Raw genomic sequence first — 17,099 nt, forward strand, 5'->3', positions numbered from 1 at the left:
ATTCTCTCCAGGAAGACTGACTGTTTACCTTCAGCCTGCCTGGTTAACATACTAATCAGGAGGTACAGGGACTAGGAACTAGTATTACTAATCAGGAGGTACAGGGACTAGGAACTAGTGTTACTAATCAGGAGGCACAGGGACTAGGAGCTACTGTTACTAATCAGGAGGTACAGGGACTAGGAACTAGTGTTACTAATCAGGAGGTACAGGGACTAGGAGCTACTTTTACTAATCAGGAGGTACAGGGACTAGGAGCTACTGTTACTAAGTGCACAATGTCTGCTAATGCCTTTTGGACTGTGTATAGTGTGTGTGTTGGGGGGGGTTGGCTTTGTTGGAGTGAGAACATACAGAACAACTGACACACACTCACACACCCCGTATGAGATGCATGTTACACACACTTCAACACAAACACATATTCACAAACTACAACTGTCACTTAGAGAGTCCGGGTAATAATAAATGAAATGGATAGTCCCACTCCGGGGGGGCAGTAGATAGAGGGGGAAGGAGAGTATAGATATACAGCAGTTATACTAGAGATCTGTCTCCTTGTCTCTAGTACAGGTTAGTCTGTATAGATATACAGCAGTTATACTAGAGATCTGTGCTCCTTGTCTCTAGTACAGGTTAGTCTGTATAGATATACAGTAATTATACTAGAGATCTGTCTCCTTGTCTCTAGTACAGGTTAGTCTGTATAGATATACAGTAGTTATACTAGAGATCTCTGCGATCTGTCTCCTTGTCTCTAGTACAGGTTAGTCTGTATAGATATACAGTAATTATACTAGAGATCTCTGCGATCTGTCTCCTTGTCTCTAGTACAGGTTAGTCTGTATAGATATACAGTAATTATACTAGAGATCTCTGCTCCTTGTCTCTAGTACAGGTTAGTCTGTATAGATATACAGTAATTATACTAGAGATCTGTCTCCTTGTCTCTAGTACAGGTTAGTCTGTATAGATATACAGTAATTATACTAGAGATCTGTCTCCTTGTCTCTAGTACAGGTTAGTCTGTATAGATATACAGTAGTTATACTAGAGATCTGTCTCCTTGTCTCTAGTACAGGTTAGTCTGTATAGATATACAGTAGTTATACTAGAGATCTGTCTCCTTGTCTCTAGTACAGGTTAGTCTGTATAGATATACAGTAGTTATACTAGAGATCGCTGCGATCTGTCTCCTTGTCTCTAGTACAGGTTAGTCTGTATAGATATACAGTAGTTATACTAGAGATCTCTGCTCCTTGTCTCTAGTACAGGTTAGTCTGTATAGATATACAGTAGTTATACTAGAGATCTCTGCTCCTTGTCTCTAGTACAGGTTAGTCTGTATAGATATACAGTAATTATACTAGAGATCTGTCTCCTTGTCTCTAGTACAGGTTAGTCTGTATAGATATACAGTAATTATACTAGAGATCTGTCTCCTTGTCTCTAGTACAGGTTAGTCTGTATAGATATACAGTAGTTATACTAGAGATCTCTGCGATCTGTCTCCTTGTCTCTAGTACAGGTTAGTCTGTATAGATATACAGTAATTATACTAGAGATCTGTCTCCTTGTCTCTAGTACAGGTTAGTCTGTATAGATATACAGCAGTTATACTAGAGATCTGTCTCCTTGTCTCTAGCACAGGTTAGTCTGTATAGATATACAGTAATTATACTAGAGATCTGTCTCCTTGTCTCTAGCACAGGTTAGTCTGTATAGATATACAGTAGTTATACTAGAGATCTGTCTCCTTGTCTCTAGTACAGGTTAGTCTGTATAGATATACAGTAGTTATACTAGAGATCTGTCTCCTTGTCTCTAGCACAGGTTAGTCTGTATAGATATACAGTAGTTATACTAGAGATCTGTCTCCTTGTCTCTAGCACAGGTTAGTCTGTATAGATATACAGTAGTTATACTAGAGATCTGTCTCCTTGTCTCTAGTACAGGTTAGTCTGTATAGATATACAGTAGTTATACTAGAGATCTGTCTCCTTGTCTCTAGCACAGGTTAGTCTGTATAGATATACAGTAGTTATACTAGAGATCTGTCTCCTTGTCTCTAGTACAGGTTAGTCTGTATAGATATACAGTAGTTATACTAGAGATCTGTCTCCTTGTCTCTAGCACAGGTTAGTCTGTATAGATATACAGTAGTTATACTAGAGATCTCTGCGATCTGTCTCCTTGTCTCTAGTACAGGTTAGTCTTGAGAGCATTGGGTTTCCGGTGGAAGGAGGAGAGCACGCCAGCGAAAGGCCCTGTCATACTGTCTGCCGGCTGCCACGCCTTCAGCAGCTCTGGAGCTTGGGCTGCGGGTTGGGCCATTCCTGGGTGGGCGGGGCCTAGGCTGGGCCAGCCAGGGGATTTGAGCCCCTGTAGAACGGGGGAGCTGGAGGTGTTGGCGTAGCCACCATTAGCAGGGGCGGGGCTGGGGCTGAGGCTGGCAGGGCTACCCATGTTCCCATTGGCTGAGCCGGGCAGCGAGGCGGTGCTGTCAGGGGTGGGACTGCAGGTGGACTCTTTTGATTCGTCATCATCTGAGGAAGATCTGGGCTCACCCTTTTTCCCCCCAGCATTGCCATTGTTCCCTCCTGGGCCCCCATTCCCATTGGATTTAGAGTTGGCCGCACGCTCCACCTTACGGAACTTAGCCCTCCGGTTCTGGAACCACACCTGACACAGACAGACAATAAAGTTTAGTCTCATTCAAACGTCTAAAAATACAACCAAAAGAAAAAGCCAACAAAATAAATATACACATAAACATACATACTATCTCAAAAGTATACTCATGAAGGATGTATAGATTACAATTTGGTAGATAACAATCATTTCGACAATAACTGACTGCATTAACAAAATAAACATGATGGTGTAAGCCCATACATGGATGAAAATGTTTTATCTATTGTGAATTCGTGTTTTTCATCAGAACCCTGGACTCACCTGCACCCGCGCCTCAGTGAGGTCGATCTTGAGCGCAAGCTCCTCGCGCGTGTAGATGTCGGGATAGTGGGTCTCCGCGAACACGCGCTCCAGCTCCTTCAGCTGTGAGCTCGTGAAGGTGGTCCTTATGCGCCGCTGTTTCCGCTTCTCGTTTAAACCGGATGGGTCGGAGAAGAACTTATATGGAACTGCGGAGCCAACCAATCACAATAAAACGAATTAGTGATGCTCTGTTTTATTGGTTTTTTTTAGGCGTTTTTCTATAGGCTATGTTATGGAGTTGCCTTTGTCTGACCTCGTAGGCTATAGCTTGAGGCTGAAGATGTTTTCCCCTGTACAATACACGTTTTAATTGACTTGATCAATTCAACTAACGGAATATAGCCGTAGGCCTAGGTGAAATATCGTGGTTCCCATATTTATATAATTTATTATTCAGACGTTTCTCTTTCGGTTTAGTCTATGATAGGGAGGTAGTCCACAATCGTACAAAAATATATGACTATATTTATACAATTAGCTAGTTGTAATTATACCATTAACTAAATTAAATCATTTGTAATTTGGTCAAATTTGCCTAAACTAAACATGGAATAACAGAATTTGATAGGCTATCAACAAGGGCATCGAATAAAATGTTGTGATACACTAATCACATTCCAGTTTCATTATTTCATTCAATTTGATTTTAAAAAAAATGAAAAGTGTCATGAAAGAGAGAGCACGTGCATAACGAACGCCACGGTCTGTCAGTGCGCCTTCATCTAGAACTACAATAAAATCATATTTTAAAAAAAAGAATCATTAGCTTATCCAGAAAGTTAGAGGGAATTCACATATAAATATAAACAGTGCAATAATGAGGTTTTAGGCGCAGCAGGACGCGCTTTTCGAACAAGGTGGCTTCAACCATTTGTTGAAGATAATTCCTTTTTATTAGCTGTAGGCCTATTAGTAACTATAAAACGTAATTGTTATTTAATTGTTATTAATATAAGACAGTAGTTACCATATTATTTTTGTTACTAAGTGAGCTATTGTTTGTTTCTTTTTTTTCATTTGGACACATGAAAACGAGGTTGTGCATCTCAAGAGATTTCATCTTGGAAAATTGTAAATTCAAAAAGGCACTCGCACATCTGAGCTACCTTTGTTGCAGGTACCTGGTAAAAAAAAGAAACCGATTACGTAAAGATTCTTTTTTCTCATCCGGCAAAATTGTAAATAAATAAAGAATCTAGTTTTCCTATTCCATCATATCGACATGAATTATAAAATTGGAAATATATGTATGGAAAGGTAGCAAAAAATAAACATTTGAATTGCGCAGTCGAATCGTGACCACATAACGAATTAAATAGAAAATGGTGGATAGGGTACATTTTAGGATAGGCTAAGTTCTATTAAATAGAAAATGGTGGATAGGGTACATTTTAGGATAGGCTAAGTTCTATTAAATAGAAAATGGTGGATAGGGTACATTTTAGGATAGGCTAAGTTCTATTAAATAGAAAATGGTGGATAGGGTACATTTTAGGATAGGCTAAGTTCTATTAAATAGACTAAACAAATTACAAATTTGATTAGTTGATAATACAGATATATTTGCCATCTACCGAATTGTACACTGACTGAATTATCCCCATGCCAACGAAGTCGCTCTGGATAAGAGCGTCTGCTAAATGACTTAAATGTAAATGTAAATGTAACATAAAACGAAAGATTAGACCCTCAAATTAAGAGGTATGATAATATGAAACAGAATATTTATCATTTCGATTAATTGAGTTATGATTAATCAAATGAAATGTCTTTCCTTCTTCGATTAGCCTAGTTGGTATAATCAAATAACAAAAATGACATTTTACGCAAGTATTTCAAATAAGACCAGACGCTTTAACTATAGCCAACAGCTGGAGATAAAACACCGCTGTGAGCAACTCCTGCGAGACAAATCTCCCAGTCGTGCCCCACTATACCCTCTCCCCATGCTCTCTACGCGCTCTTACCTGTGGAGTAGGGTGTGGGCTGGTGCTCCCGAAGGGACCCCAGTGTGCAGCTAGCGGTGCTCAGAGGTGCGCATCCCGGGTTGGCACCGAACCCGGTCCGGATCGGGTTGTACTGGAACGAGCTGGCCTGACTGCACGAGCTGAAGTCCGCGTAGGCCGATGCCTCCATGGCCGCCATGCACGAGTCATATGAGTTCAGGTAGGAGTAATCCATTTTATACATGGAGGCGCGAGGACGACAACTCTGGGGCGAGCGCTGGATGAAATGTACTTCTCCGGATTCGAGAGGAATTAAAACGGTTAAACCTGTAAAAACACCACAGAATGAATTCCGTTTTTCAAATTTCTCCAATGACCAGCTTTAGGTCCCCGAGTTCAGTCCCGCTCTCAATTTGGTTTTCTTGTTTTCAGTCAAAGCAGGATGTTATTTTACCATATATATGTCTTTCTTCACGTCGCTCTCTCTTCCTTGAAAGTAATATTCCTGAAATCTCGTTCTTTCTTTTCTCTCTCAGTATCGGTATCTTCCTCTTCTATCCACGTCAGTTTCGCTCTCGCTCCCTTCCGGACCACCTCGCCTTGCACTCAGTATGACAGCGCACCCGCCAGCTCGCGCAGTGTTTATAATAAACTTGGCAGTCCGCGAGACAATAACGAGGCGGTGGTCTCTTTCCATGACAATGTCTCGAGAGTCTATTGGGGGGCATCGTGCACGGTCAGCCCCCTCCCACTACTCATGCATTACTAATGCGCGCGAAGTTAACCCTCAGCCAGACGTCTTTATGCCAGATAAACTCCTGATATGATTCTGATTTCTGGAATTATATATTTTATTTGATGTTGTTCAAGATGTAGCCTTTCTCTCCGTGTAAGGGTGGTAGCCTATGTATGGGTGTATGCGTCACCTCAAGAGTGTCTGACTGCTGAACCAAACTGAACGCGTTTCAATCAGTGGTTCCCATGGAAAGCTTTCATAAACGCATTGACTCCCCATAAATTGATTTAAGTTATTGTTCAGTGGCATCCAACGTGATATGAAACACACTAGCACGCGCCTCATGGGCCATAAGCTTATAATGCCCAGGGTGGTTAGAGCACAATCTCAGCGTCTCCTCTTATTCCGGGGCTGGAATGGAAGTGACACGAAATCGATGTAACGTTTATTAAACACATGAATTATCAGTTGCTTAGACAACCAGGAGTGTCCTCTCTGCTACATCTGGGTCCTTAATTCAACCGTTTGAGAAATTAAGAGGTTCTTCGTTAGAAGAAAATAGCCTATATTCGACAAAATCATATCGTCCAAACCCTTGGAGCTTGTGTTGCTAAATTAACAGTTTTACGCGCGTGCTAAATTGATTATGGGAATGTGGCCACTGGCCCTGTGTGCGTGTAATAATATAATACGGTTTTATATGTAAAAGAGCAGCTCTCGATAGCGGCAGAGGGCTCTTCTCGTACTATCACCGCTTACTTTGCCAGTGGCCCAGTCTAATGGCATTACAACCTGCCGCATTGCCATGTTTATGTCCCATTGAATAACCCGCATCTTGCTGTGTCAGGACTGGGGTTTCTCCGCGCACAACAAGTCTGCAACAATATCAATAACGTTAGGAATCCTCTTGAAAATGTATGTTGTCTTGAACGCATGGCGTTGGTGGCAGCAAGGGCGCGCGTTCAGGCCCGGTTGCATTGCGTTTGAAGGGCGGGGAGCACCGGGAGAGAATAGTCGTTTATATTATCCACTACAGTGTCTCTAACTCACATACTTTATCTTGTATGGACTTACATGTCACAAAAACTATGATGATAACAATGATATCAATTATAAAACAAAAAACATCGCAATATTGGCCTATAAAATAAAGTACAATAGAATGAATACCTGTTAATAACATGCAGTCACAATAGTTATCCGTTCATTTTCGTTTCTGTCTCTGCTTTTCAAAGCTTAATCATGGACTGTTGAACACATGTTTAGTCATTTGTTTGCCTCACCGTTGTCCCCATTCATATGCATGTAATGCATGTCTAAAGACCTCAACTTTTAATGGGGTGTTTTTATTGCTGTTCTGAGTTCTTCCTCGGCTGGTTATTGTAGACCTACAGGCTCATAACTTGCAGGTTAAACAAAAAATACAAATAGGCCTATACATTTCAAACCATTTTATTCCTATAGCTTACTCAGTTTCCCTTCAACATATATAAATCACCTCTCCTCAATACCGGTGCTGTTACGTTGAGCTGCTCAATAGGGTACCACTCACTTTTCATTTAAAAAAAGATTGTCAACTTCAATGCAATATAACAAGTTGTTGTTTCAACACTGTATGCCACCGCGTGCTGTTTCAGCTTAATCAGTTTACTCCAGTTAATCAACTGTATATAAACTAATTATCTAAATAAAATGTCCGATGCATATTTCCTCATATGCCTAACTGTTGTGTGATTGTGATATTGTCTGAAGCATGATATCAGATTGATCTGTTGGCTTTGTGTCTGTCATCTTGCAGGTATGTTGGGTGCCCTATTCCACGAGCTCAACAAAGGGTTTTGCAGTCCTTGGGGCGCGCACGAGCCGGACTCTGAATCAGAACCCATGCAGTTGTCTCGCCCTCAGCCCCTCTCTCTCTCTCTACCACAGACGTGGCACCACTAGTCATAGAGCTGTCGCGCGCTCTGACTCTAACCAGGTTAGAAGCGGTCCGCCTGAAGCCGGTGCGCCATTGTGCATATAAGTAATTCGGGATTGAATGGCTGGTGCGCCAACGGGACCCCATCGTTCCAGCCTTCACTCATCCATCACCGTGCAAATCATATGCGTGCACTAGCTCTATCCCCAAAATGTAGCCTATCCTGTGCACTTACAGGCCTAATGCTTTTACAGAGCAGGGAAAGGTCATAGGCCGAAATAAATACAAAACGTGTCGAAGCTAAACACACGTTCATCTGTGTATTTACAGCAACAGGTGCCTGGCAACCGCCCGTACACACTATAGCATTTTACCTGCTGTTTCATTGGCTGTTTCAGCACCGTGTCTGACTCAATAAAATGCTCAAAATAAAGGTTTGAATTAAGCAGGTTTTATGCCAGACCACTGACCAGTCGGTTCTCAACTGCTAGGTTTTATGCCAGACCACTGACCAGTCGGTTCTCAACTGCTAGGTTTTATGCCAGACCACTGGCCGGTCGGTTCTCAACTGCTAGGTTTTATGCCAGACCACTGACCAGTCGGTTCTCAACTGCTAGGTTTTATGCCAGACCACTGACCAGTCGGTTCTCAACTGCTAGGTTTTATGCCAGACCACTGACCAGTCGGTTCTCAACTGCTAGGTTTTATGCCAGACCACTGACCGGTTGGTTCTCAACTGCTAGGTTTTATGCCAGACCACTGACCAGTCGGTTCTCAACTGCTAGGTTTTATGCCAGACCACTGACCGGTTGGTTCTCAACTGCTAGGTTTTATGCCAGACCACTGACCAGTCGGTTCTCAACTGCTAGGTTTTATGCTAGACCACTGACCAGTCGGTTCTCAACTGCTAGGTTTTATGCTAGACCACTGACCGGTTGGTTCTCAACTGCTAGGTTTTATGCTAGACCACTGACCGGTTGGTTCTCAACTGCTAGGTTTTATGCCAGACCACTGACCAGTCGGTTCTCAACTGCTAGGTTTTATGCTAGACCACTGACCGGTTGGTTCTCAACTGCTAGGTTTTATGCTAGACCACTGACCGGTTGGTTCTCAACTGCTAGGTTTTATGCTAGACCACTGACCAGTCGGTTCTCAACTGCTAGGTTTTATGCTAGACCACTGACCGGTTGGTTCTCAACTGCTAGGTTTTATGCCAGACCACTGACCGGTCGGTTCTCTGCCAGACCACTGACCAGTCGGTTCTCAATATAGGCTACACTTTTAGAAAAAAAGGTTGTTTGCTTCATATTCTGACACCCCTAAAGGTTCTATATAGAACCGAAATTGGTTCCATATAGAATCCTATCTGAAAGTCAAGGGTTCTAAATGGAACCAATTTTGGTTCAGTGAAGAAGAACCCTTGGGGTTCTGATCAAAGAACCATACAAAAGGGTTCTATATATAGAACCCTTAGGCATGCCATATATGAAGCAAATATAGAACCCCTTTTGGTTCTTTCCAGAACCTTATTTTCGAAGATAATAGGCGACTCCATTAAATTGGATAAAACAGACCATTTTACAGGTTAATTTACAGCCCATAACATATAGATCTATCATTCAATAATCATATCATTATTTGAAATGACCATTACAGCTGTAAATAGCCTCTACAGACACAACATTGTGTCTTGACAGATGTAGGTTTACAGACGTAGATAAAACATATATTTTTTTTAATCGTTAAATAAATATAAATCAATATAATTCCATGTATATAGGCTAGGCTATATAGCCTGACTAAAATTAGCCAACGAATTTTCCTTCAAACATTGTTTTGGAATATGGGATATGCATCAGTGGTTTATACGTATCATGCCACTATAGACTTACATTCGATACCAACTACGCAATACAAATCATTATTATTTACTTCATAGTTAATCTGGGCAGGATTTTGCTTCTTTTTCTAATTCTGTTGAAAATGGGGTTGGTAGCCTCCGAGTCTCAGCACCATGTCACGGACAGCAGCCATCCATGATCTATCTGTATTAGATGCTATTTAGTTGAAGTAAAATGCTCTTGATTATTTACAATTTTAATGGTGTCAATATCGGACGGAAGCCAAATAGATATTTTCACACGGTGAACGACATTCTATTCTATTCGATAGGTATTATATCTATTATATGAGTGTTGATTACTCTAAATTACAAATTGACCAATCGCTATTTGGCCGTTAATTCGCCTGGTAGTTCATTTAAAAAAGGAAATGTCTAGGTATATATCAAATATCTATCGAAATAATACATTAGGGCCTATAGCCTGTAATAATGATGGCTTCAACAACAGAACTGAAAATAGCCATTTTGGTTAGGCTACCATGACTCGATGATAGACCAGATAGAAGACATTACAGCGTTGTCACGAGGTTCTAATCACCCTCTTTGGGACTGGTCAGGATTCTGCTCTCGTGATGGATCGGTTACCTCTTTTGATTGACACCCCCGCGTGTTCCAGACCACCACGTGCCCCGGGACAGATACTGTCTCGGCCCCCGGTGCGGCCTTTCACTGAACCCGGTACATATCCGTCCCATCCTTTACTGATCCCTCAGCCTACCCTCAGTCTCCATCCATCTCCCTTCTCTCCATCTATCCATCACAGCGGCACCAGTCTCCCCAGGTCTCATCAATCTCCCCTCTACCCCCCACCCGCCTGCTTCATTAGCCCAATCTGCATTCACCGCCTATCGTTCTTACCGCGCCCCGTCCACGGTACCGGCCGGGAGACAGCCCCAGCTCTATTGGAAGGACTATCGGAAACGATTACCGTCAGAGCGATGGGGAAAGCGAAACCAAAACGAACGGAATTCAATTAGCATAGGAGACGTGCCCCATTTTCGTTAAAATAGGCAATTTTTGATTGCAAGGCAGAAATACACATTAATTACATGAGACCACCAAAAATAAATGATCTAGCCAACAAGACACATGCGGTTTAACAGGGCATCTAGGCCTATGAGAAGTTAAGACACATTTGGGAGGAGGAATGTGATAATTTGGGGAAATCCTTAGAATATTCCCTGACTCTGGTCCCGCTCTCTGTCACTCCAGGGTCGCGAGGAGCCTCTTGTGGCTATTGTTGCCGCCTCTGTTGACTCAGACGCCATGAATGCGAAAGGCCACCGTTACAGTTTCCGTTAAATCTCCCATGAATTTAAAAGTTCAAAGTTAAACTCCGTGCGCCCACTCAGGCCCCTGCGCGAGGGTATTATCCCGGATTAAAGGGGTCCTCGGAGACAAACACGCCGCAAGGCGGCTTTGGCTCGTTGAATGGATTAAATGTTAACGTTTAAACTCTCGAGTGAAGGTCGCTGTTCTTTTGCGCCACAATGGAAAACAAGCTACGCACATTTAACTTTGGAAACAGTTTAATTTTACCAGCAAACTCACCTTTGAATCCAAGTGAAGGGACCGCCACACAACAGATGGCCCACAAGATCCTGACTACTGTTGCGAGGTGCAGATGGACCCCTCTTCATTGAACAATGTCACCAATAATGGAACTTTTTAGGGACATCAGCTGTAGCCTGAACTATTTAACTACAGGATCGGTGTCCTGACTTCGGTACGCTTGAGCTAACGTAGGCTAATGCGATTAGCATGAGGTTGTTAGTAACACAAACCATTTCCCAGGACATAGACATATCTGATATGGGAAGAAAGCTTAAATTCTTGTTAATCGAACTGCACTATCCAATTTACAGTAGCTATTACAGTGAAATAATACCATGCTATTGTTTGCACAATTATGAACTTGAAAATGTATTAATAAACCAATTAGGCACATTTGGGCAGTCTTGATGCAACATTTGAACAGATATGCAATGGTTCATTGAATCAGTCTAAAACTTTGCACATTCACTGCTGCCATCTATTGGCCAAAATCTAAATTGCGCCTGGGCTGGAATAATACATTATGGCCTTTCGATTGCATTTCAAATCTGTTTTTTTATATTTGTATTATCTTTTACCAGATCTAATGTGTTATATTCTCTTACATTAATTTCACATTTCCACAAACTTCAAAGTGTTTCCTTTCAAATGGTATTAATAATATGTATATCCTTGCATCATGTCCTGAGCTACAGGCAGTTAGATTTGGGTATGTCATTTTAGGCCCCAAAAAATGAAAAAGGGTCCGATCTTTACAAGGTTTTAACACCACAAGATTGGAAATCTTTCTTGTATCAAATGTCCTGTTCAGTTGTGCTGAAATCTAATTAAGGTGACAGACATTCCTAACACTGATCTGAATAAAAGGCATGGAAAGTCAAATGCATTTCCAATGACTAAACACACTCTAAACAGGACAATGGGGAAGTAAATACTAGTGGTTGAAATTTGAACACTGAAATCTGAATACAGGACATTCTGAAAGTCTTCAGACCCCTTGACCTTTTCCACATTTTGTTACGTTACAGCCTTATTCTTGTCAATCTACACACAACACCCACAATGACAAAGCAAAAACATTTCTTTAGAAATGTTTGCAAATGTGTTTCAAATAAAAATCTGAAATATTACATTTGCATAACTATTCAGACCCTTTACTCAGTACTTTGTTGAAGCACCTTTGGCAGCGATTACAGCCTCGAGTCTTCTTGGGTATGATGCTACAGGCTTGGCACACCTGTATTTGGGGAGTTTCTCCCATTCTTCTCTGCAGATCCTCTCAAGCTCTGTCAGGTTGGATGGGGAGCGTTGCTGCACAGCTATTTTCAGGTCTCTCCAGAGATGCCAATCAATTTAATTTACCACAGGTGGACTCCAATCAAGTTATAGAAACATCTCAATGATGATCAATGAGAACAGGATGCACCTGAGCTCAATCTCGAGTTTCATAGCGAGGGGTCTGAATAATTATGTAAATAAGTTATTTCTGTTTTTAATTTTTAATAAATTAGCAAAATGTCTAAAAACCTGTTTCACGTTGTCATTACGAGGTATTGTGTGTAGATTGACAAGGGGGAAAACATGATTGAATCAAGCGTATCTAAATGTGGAAAAAGTCAAGGGGTCTGAATACTTTTCGAATGCATTGTAGGTGTTTTCCTACCTGGAAACTGACTGGAAAAAACTGACTATCATGTTTAATTTAAGCATTCCTGTGTTTATGATGAGAACACTTATTATCAAATCTACATGCCTAATGTTTAAGTTTTAAAGCACTGCATCAAATATATAAGTCAGGCTTATATTACTTTGATATGATTATTCATGCTATCCCCATGTCTAGCCTAGCAATGGACCTAGCAATTAGCTTGATCTTTAAAAAAAAAAATTTAGGATAAAAAACAGACCAACTGTCCCTAGAGAAACACACACACACACACACACACAGCTGGAGGAGCTGGGATGGCCGCGCGCAGGAGAGCTTCTACAAACACGCTAATTAGATCTCAGGCTCAGGCCCCGCGCTCTGAAAGCTGGCCGGCGGCGGGGCGCGCGGAGCTGTGGAAAGTTAATTGAATTAAATTCCCTCTAAACTAATTAGGCTGCAATCTGCCACGCGAGCTGTCCCTGAGCAAGGTTCGAATTAGGGAGAATGGATTTGTTCCTTTCTTTAGGAGAAGGGGGATGGCTGTGTTTTAGGGCTATTTTATTCCCTTTTATGATAATTCTCCCGTTGGGACAGGCGAGCGTTCGTAACTGTACGGGGATTGGCAGCTTGCATCTGGAGATGCTCCGGTCCGCGTCTCGAGCCCACCCGCGCGCCCTGCTCACCGTCACCATGTCAGGAAGCAGACTGTACCCCCGGGCGTCTCTATTTGGCCTACACCCGGTGAGGAGAGGGGTGCCTCTCTGTTGCCAATATGATGAGGATGAGCTAAGCGCGGAGTAATGGCGGATCGATCCGTGCCTGCCTTCTGAGAGACCTCGGGGGAAAGAGAAAAGAGAGAGAGAGAGGAGAGGAGAGGAGAGGGGGAGACGGACAGGGGAGGATAACACGGATGAAAATGCCCCGTTAAGAGCGCGGACAGATATGATAATGGACCACGAGGCTATCTGAGCTCTGAGTGATGCGCGCGGACCGCGCTGAGTGCTCACGAGCGAGTCATCATCACCCACCTCCTTGTGATGTTGCCACGCCAGGCAGGCCCCAACGATAGAAGCCAAACATGGTGATAAAATGAAAGGAATTATAGGTATACACTACACTTTTAGAAAACAATTATATCTAGAACCGAAATAGGTTTTTCGGCTGTCCCCGAAATAACCCTTTGAAAAAAAACTTGGTTTCACAAAGGGTCCTACATAGAACCAAAAGGGTTCTATCTGCAAACAAAAAGGGTTCTGCCTCGAACCAAAAATGGTTCTCATAGGGCAGGTATAGAAAATGTGTTTAACATTTTCTTCACATTTTCAAACAGTACATTTATATTTTCCAACGGGGCTATACAGTTGGGTGTTTTTTCTCTCGCCAATTTAACCATCTATTGTTCAGCGAAATAACAACACAATGTCAAATACAGGTACCCTGTATAGGTACCCTAGTCAAATAATTAACATCCAATCACATGAACCGTTACGTATGTAGCTGCTGCTCATGTTGTTATCTGTACTGATGGCGCAAAAGCCATGATAGGGAGACATAGTGGAGTGGTAACGTGTGTGCAAGCAGTTGCTCCCAACGCCACTTGGGTACACTGCAGCATCCACCAAGAGGCTCTTGCTGCCAAGGGAATGCCTGACAGCTTGAAAGACGTTTTGGACACTACAGTGAAAATGGTTAACTTTGCTGAAGCAAGGCCCCTGAACTCTCGTGTATTTTCTGCGCTGTGCAACGATATGGGCAGCAACCATGTAACGCTTTTACAACATACAGAAGTGCGTTGGTTATCAAGGGGCAAAGTATTGACACTTTTTTTAAATTGAGAGACGAGCTTAAAGTTTTCTTTACTGACCATAATTTTTACTTGTCTGACCGCTTGATGATGAGGAGTTTCTCACACAACTGGCCAATCGGGGTGATGTTTTTATTTAAAAAAATGTTGATTTCACCTTTATTTAACCAGGTAGGCTAGTTGAGAACAAGTTCTCATTTGCAACTGCGACCTGGCCAAGATAAAGCAAAGCAGTGTGACACAGACAACAACACAGAGTTACACATGGAGTAAACAATAAGCAAGCCAATAACACAATAAACAAGCCAATAACACAAACAAGTCAATGACACAGTAGAGAAAAGAAAGTCTATAAACAGTGTGTGCAAAAGGCATGAGGAGGTAGGCAATAAATAGGCCATAGTAGCGAAGAGTTAAGAAGATTAACACTGGAGTGATAAATGAGCAGATGATGATGTGCAAGTAGAGATACTGATGTGCAAAAGAGCAGAAAAGTAAATAAAACAAAAACAGTATGGGGATGAGGTAGGTAGATTGGGTGGGCTATTTACAGATGGACTATGTACAGCTGCAGTGATCGGTTAGCTGCTCAGATAGTTGTTCATTCCACCTGAATGATCCGAATCTATGATTACAGGGAATCTCCGCAACTATATTAAATGTGCGGGACAGAATTGAGGCTATGATTAAGAAGTTGGAGCGCTTCTCTGTCTGCATTAACAAGGACAACACACATCATTGTATGATTTTTTGTGTGCAAATTAACTCAAGCTTATGGACAATGTCAAATGGGGCGGCAAGTAGCCTAGTAGTTAGAACGTTGGGCCAGTAACCGAAAGGTTGCTAGATTGAATCCCCGAGATGACAAAGTAAAAATCTGGCGTTCTGCCCCTGAACAAGGCAGTTAACCCACTGTTCCTTGGCCAACATTGTAAAAAAGGTAAAAAAAAAAAAAAAAGTGAAATAGCAAAGCACCCGAGTGAGTTGGGTGCTCAATTACTTTCCTGAAACGGATGACACAAACAACTGGATTAATTATCCCTTTCGTGCCCTGCCTCCAGTCCACTTACTGATATCTGAACAAGAGAACCTCGTCGAAATGGCAACAAGCAGTTCTGTGAAAATTGAATTGATTCAGAAGCCACTGCTAGAAACCATCAAAGCAGACTGTGTCTTGACAAATCGCGCTGTTAAGACACTGATGCCCTTTGCAACCGCGTATCTATGTGAGAGTGGATTCCCGGCCCTCACTAGCATGAAAACTAAATACAGGCACAGACTGTGTGTGGAAAATGATTTAAGACTGAGACTCTCTCCAATACAACCCAACGTTGCAGAGTTATGTGCGTCCTTTCAAGCACACCCTTCTCATTAACCTGCGGTGAGATATTCACCATTTCCAATGAACAAATAAGGTTTTATATGTAAAATGGTTCAATAAAGAGCAACATTATTATATTTGTATCTGTGCCCTGGTCCTATAAGAGGTCTTTGTCACTTCCCACGAGCCGGGTTGTGACAAAAACTCAAACTCATTCTTATGTTTGATAAATGTATCATATAGTGTGTGGGTGTGAGGCAGGCTTACAATGATGTCAAAAAACAACATTTGAGAGTGCGCTGACCCTGGTGCTAGAGGGGGTACGCAGCTGGAGGTTGAATGTTTGAAGGGGTACTGTCGTGGAAATTTCCTCTATTTACCAAATCATGAGAGCAAACCACACACAAATCAGAGTTAGTTATCAAAGTCCATCTAGGGTAGCCTAGTGGTTAGAGCATTGGACTAGTAACCAGAAGGTTGCAAGTTCAAATCCCCGAGCTGACAAGGTACAAATCTGTCGTTCTGCCCCTGAACCCACTGTTCCCAGGCCGTCATTGAAAATAAGAATTTGTTCTTAACTGACTTGCCGAGTTAAATAAAGGTAAAAAATTGTAGTAGTAACAATATGAGCTCTATCACAACCCTGTGACTCTCAGATCAATTCAGTGTCTATCAATGAATTCTCTGAGAGTCCCTTCCACATTGCAACGGAGATCCTTTAATAGCAAAAGACACACATAGTTAGACATAATAAATGGTTCAGCTTTGTCTCCTAAACTGTGTTATTTTCTCAATCTTCCATATCAACAGGCATATATCAAATCCATCCTATCTTGACAAGATCACAGAGACACACTGACTGGCACACAGACGTTGTGGAGCCAAGAGATACACGCTTGACCTCTCCCCTCTCTCCGGCCCAAGCAACTTAGTCTTGACATAGAACAGATACTGCAACCCCGCCACAGTATTATACAAACATAACATTCTGATGAGAAGTAACTTACAAACATATGATGAATATAAAACATCTTACCTATGTTACCAACCAATTCTGATTATTCCCCAACAGTACAGGCCTATAAAAAGTTTGGGAAACACTGTCCTAGGGGGACAGCTGAAGAACCCCGTTGGAATCTTTTTTCTTAGAGTGTAATAAAGAGATGAAGCATCAAAGTAGACTTTGCATAATGCAACAATCTGGTTAGCAACAGGTTACCTGTAGTCTACCTGTGTGGTTGTGTTCGTGTGTGGTTAATGTTTGTGTGTGTG

The 17,099-nt window shown here is 42.0% G+C and overlaps 1 protein-coding gene across 1 annotated transcript; it reads right to left on the minus strand.

Moving 5' to 3' along the window:
- Positions 1–325: 325 nt before the first annotated feature.
- On the minus strand, positions 326–6,771 carry LOC115142224 (paired mesoderm homeobox protein 2A-like). Its single transcript, XM_029681682.2, has 3 exons — positions 4,965–6,771; positions 2,956–3,143; positions 326–2,682 (listed from the first exon to the last, which is right to left on the minus strand). The coding sequence occupies exons 1-3, from the start codon at positions 5,185–5,187 to the stop codon at positions 2,200–2,202; spliced, it is 894 nt and encodes a 297-aa protein (XP_029537542.2). The 5' UTR covers positions 5,188–6,771; the 3' UTR covers positions 326–2,199.
- Between the last annotated feature and the right edge of the window lie 10,328 nt (positions 6,772–17,099).

The sequence above is a fragment of the Oncorhynchus nerka genome, linkage group LG14, assembly GCF_034236695.1.
Source record: "Oncorhynchus nerka isolate Pitt River linkage group LG14, Oner_Uvic_2.0, whole genome shotgun sequence".
In the NCBI taxonomy this organism is placed as follows: Eukaryota; Metazoa; Chordata; class Actinopteri; order Salmoniformes; family Salmonidae; genus Oncorhynchus; species Oncorhynchus nerka.